The sequence below is a fragment of the Doryrhamphus excisus genome, chromosome 6, assembly GCF_030265055.1.
Source record: "Doryrhamphus excisus isolate RoL2022-K1 chromosome 6, RoL_Dexc_1.0, whole genome shotgun sequence".
NCBI lineage: Eukaryota > Metazoa > Chordata > Actinopteri > Syngnathiformes > Syngnathidae > Doryrhamphus > Doryrhamphus excisus.
The window spans coordinates 23,008,166-23,012,687 of NC_080471.1; the positions used below are offsets into that span (position 1 = coordinate 23,008,166).

The 4,522-nt window shown below is 39.9% G+C and overlaps 1 protein-coding gene across 2 annotated transcripts in view; it reads right to left on the reverse strand.

The window, feature by feature from the left end:
* LOC131131725 (N-acetyl-beta-glucosaminyl-glycoprotein 4-beta-N-acetylgalactosaminyltransferase 1-like) overlaps positions 1-3,038 on the reverse strand; it is a 162,975-nt gene extending 159,937 nt beyond the window's left edge. Inside the window, exon 1 of one of the 2 annotated variants that reach the window (XM_058076688.1) lies at positions 1,351-3,038. In XM_058076688.1, coding sequence (XP_057932671.1) covers positions 1,351-1,492 — 142 coding nt within the window. In that variant the 5' untranslated portion in view covers positions 1,493-3,038. The remainder of the gene's footprint in view (positions 1-1,350) is intronic. The other variant, XM_058076687.1, reaches the window with a different exon arrangement.
* Between the last annotated feature and the right edge of the window lie 1,484 nt (positions 3,039-4,522).

The window sequence follows — 4,522 nt, forward strand, 5'->3', positions numbered from 1 at the left end:
CTTCACTCTCGACACTCTCTGTGCACCCTGTGTGACAACTATTCAACATGTACCTGTCAAGAGTGACAATATCTCACAGGAAGTAAACAAACACGATTGACTATAGGTCTGACATGATGGAACGATAATTGTCCTACTTTGTTTTTATTATTTTATATTATATTATTATGTGTGGAAATATGGGCTAATAACTATAAAAGCAATCTTCACTCGCTAAATGTACTGCAAAAAAGGCCAGTAAGGATAATTCATAATGCCGCCTACAGAGAACATACTAACTCCTTATTTCTAAAATCACAAATACTTCAACTTGCTGATATAGTTCATCTTCAAACAGCTAAAATAATGCATAAGGCTAAAAACAACCAATTATCTAAAAATGTCATCCAATACTTCTCTACAAGAGAGGAGAAATATGATCTCAGGGAAGAAGTACATTTGAAACACTTCTATGCTAGGACTATGTTATGCTAGCCATAGCATTTCAGTATGTGGAATCAAACTATGGAATGGATTGAGTAAGGAAATCAAACAATGCACAACGATGAGCCAATTCAAGAAACAATACAAGCAGTTGATGTTTGCTAAATTTAACATTAACTATGGTAGCCATTATGTCATTGGATGGTCATATCACCTCGTACTTCGGTACGTGATAAAAAAAATTGAAAATTAAAAAAAAAAAATTAAAAGAAAAAAGAAAAAATGTAAAGAATGTAAAAAGTGTAAAAAAAATTGGAAACATTTGGAAAAAAAGTAAAAAAAAAATGTAAAAAAAAAATGCAAAAATGTAAAACTTTCTAAAAATTTTAAAAATGGAAAAAATTGAAAAATGTAAAAAATTAAAAAATTACAAAAAAAACTTAAACTATATTAGGAAAGCAGGAAGTGAACAAATGTAACAGTTACTGATTGTGATTATGTTTTTATATATGTTTTATATATTTTTTTATAAATACAGATTAAATTATAATAATAAAAACTATATTAGGAAAGCAGGAAGTGAACAAATGTAACAGTTACTGATTGTAAAAGTACCAGATGGAGGGGTAGGATTTAATAAGCTTTGCTTCTTCCTACTCCTTTTGGACATGTGGAACTGGGAACTGATTATGTGATGCATTCAATTGTAATCTGATGCATGTTCAAATGAAATAAAACCATTACCATTATTTATGGATTGACATTATATGACATAATCATGCAAGTACAACAAAAGTTTAGTAATGGTCAAATTAAGTTTTAGTTTTATGGTGAAATTTCACTGGGAAATCCCTAACCTTTTGTGAGTAATGATAAAAAAAAACATTAAAAAATAAAAATAATAAAGAATAATAAACAAGCTCTTGCCTTTGCCGTAATTAAAGTGGAGTTTGATGGTCTTTCCCTGGTGTATGTGCAGGTAAGTAAACCACACCGCGGAGGTGAGCAGCACGAGAAGCAGCAGCAGCTTAAACTGCTTCCGGATCTTCTTCACGGGGAAGCGCAGCATCCTGACTCCAACATCCTCCGGTTGGCGGCCCGAGTGAGAGTCACAACGTATCCGGAGTGAGGCGTTCAGGCGTCCGGGTGGGTTTTGTCCTCAAAGGGTGGGGGGTCTGGGCTCAGTGGACCGCTTCCGTTTGCATCGTGGAGACAATAGCTCGGACAGGTTCACCCGGAGGTGACACCGCTGTGGGTCGACATGTGGCTGCGGTTCTCATGTTGCAAAGGAGCCGGTGAAAAGCCGATATATATTCACTTAACACGGAGCAAAATAGCAGTCTGCCGATAATCTACACAAATCCCTCCCGCGTCGGGATCATCCGCGTTGCACACTTGGACGTCCCACGCTAGGAGTTGAATGTAAGCAGATGAGCCAGATGACGAGACGTCAACATGTCACAGCTCCATCTTGAGTGGGCAGATCGTGGAAAAAAAGTGAGGCTGGAGTGTCGGGGAGCGCCTTTTTATTCAAGTCCCGGGAGAGGAGGGGCACTCGGTTGTCATCACGCCCGGTTCGGAGCTAAGCGCTTCACGCATGAACCGCGACAACAAGGCATGTGCCATCGCTTTTTTCCAATCTTATTCCTCCATTTAGAATCCACCGTGGACGAGGAGCAGGAGTCCGATATTCCACAGCAGGTGCATTTCAGCCATTTTTTTTGCAAAAGTAGGCTGCTTCTTCCTCAAGATGACAACACCATTAACAGTTGAGCGTTAAAAAAACAGCGATTCATAGCCGTGGTTAGAATCCTATAGCGCCTCTTCGGGATTAAATGTCAGATGCCGTCGTAGCGAGGAAAACAACTCCGCGAAACGGGGGGGGTCGAGATAATCTCTTCAAACCTCTCCAAACAAAGTAACGCGGTTTTGTGTAGTTCCAATAAAAGACGTCAACGTAGCCGCTTGAAGCTCAGGATTGCTCATCAATTGAGCAAGCTGGAAAGGTGCAGAGCAACCTAGCCTGGGAGGATGAAGAGTGACGGCTTCCGACAGCCAATTAAAACGCGGGGAATATCATCACAGGGAGGCGGGGCTACGAGCTCAGCTATCAACGTTGAAGTGCGCTTCATTATCTAATAGCTGAATGAAACTTGTATTATCGATGCATGTAGAAGACGTCAATAAACTACATTATATATATATTTAAATATATATATATAAATTCAGGTTAAGTATCAATATTTCCTGCCCATTCAAATATAAACTGTAAATTAACTAATTTATAGACCATTATTTTTTAAAATATATTCTTCGTTAAATATGAAAAATTAATATTTTTTCATTTAAGCTGAGCTAAACTAAAAATATCAATCATCTTCAAGTCCACATAATCTGCATATCTAAATAAACCGCTCGTTAAAGGTAATTATTGACTGTATGAGGTTATAGTGGGTGGTAAGGCTGATGTTATGCACACATTGCTGCCCTCCTCTGGCCAAATTGAAAATTACATACTGTTTTTGACAGGTTAGTAAAGTAAAAGTAGAAAAATAATCCTGCATATCTAGAGCAGCATTAAAAAATGAACTACTAAAAAGTTAAGAAATAAAAATAATAAAAAAAAACATACACACATTGCCCGGTGAGGCCGAAAATCAGCCAGCAGGTTCAAACTTTCTTGCTGTAATGTGCCGACAAACCGCTGTATCACAGAAAATGACTACTTCTAAATCATTTAAATAAACAGGTTTTGTGTCAGGTTGTGGGAAGACTTCCGAACGACACATTTGACATGTAAATGTATGAAACCGGGCGACACCGTGCATCATTCATGTGGTTTTTACCCTCTGTCCAATGACCCAGATGCAACAATACAAGGTATGCCTTCATAGAAAATCCAGACAAAGGACACAAACCTGGCTTCGAAGAATATGACCTCAATTTGTCCCAGATGTGCCTTCTGATTCGAACCCGTAATCCTTAATCTTTGTGGATTAATATTGTAATCTGCAGTTCAAACACTGAGCACAGATGAAAAAACGTTTTTTTCTTCATCGAGGCGGTATTAAAATGAGTCCATACTGAACAACCTCAATCAAACATTGTTTGCATCTCACCTCCGATGAGATAGCGTTCACCTTGCAATGGTTGTCGCATCAAAAGCGATGATGTTTCATAACACAACCGCACAGAAATGCAATACAAAGCGTGCAATCACATTATTTGCTTATTCTGTTTCAACCAGGGAGTAGGAGGGCATCACTAGCTCAGCAGGGGACAGTCACTCTTTTTTTTTTCAAGTTGCATAAAAGGTGTCAGCATTGTGAAGAGAGCTTTCATATTACAGCAAAAACACAACAAGCTAGCTCTCTTTCATCAGATGCATTTGGTATGTCAGGCTGCCCTCAGGTGAGAAAACCCCAGGAGACGGTGGTGTGCAGCTACGGTTAGAATGAGACAGTAATGCTGGTGGAGGGGCCGCGATGCTCAGCAGCATTCAAACGATCAAGCAGAGATACCTTGCTGGAATGAGTGTTGCATCGGCATTTTGATCTATATGTGCGATGGCACATATAGACAAACAACCATTCACACTCACATTCATACCTATGGACAATTTGGAGTCGCTAATTAACCTAGCATGTTTTCGGAATGTGGGAGGAAACCGGAGTACCCGGAGAAAACCTGCACATGCATGGGGAGAACATGCAAACTCCACACAGAGATGGCCGAAAGTGGAATTGAACTCGGGTCTCCTAGCTGTGAGGCCACTGGGTCATCGTGCAGCCTCAATTAAAACAGCCTTTTGGAAATGCAAGGAAATACAGCTAGAATAGGTGCAGATTCTGGAAGATCTCGAAAGCTTTCTGTGCAAGTAGCTGCTCTATATGGTTCCACAACTCAATACAAAGGTCTGACAAATTTTTCCATTCATTCATTTTCTACCGCTTATCCACACCAGGGTCGTGGGGGGGTGCTGGAGCCTATCCCAGCTGTCTTCAGGGGAGAGGCGGGGTACACCCTGGAATGGTCGCCAGCCAATCACAGGGCACATATAGACAAACAACCATTCACACTCACATTCATACCTATGGAC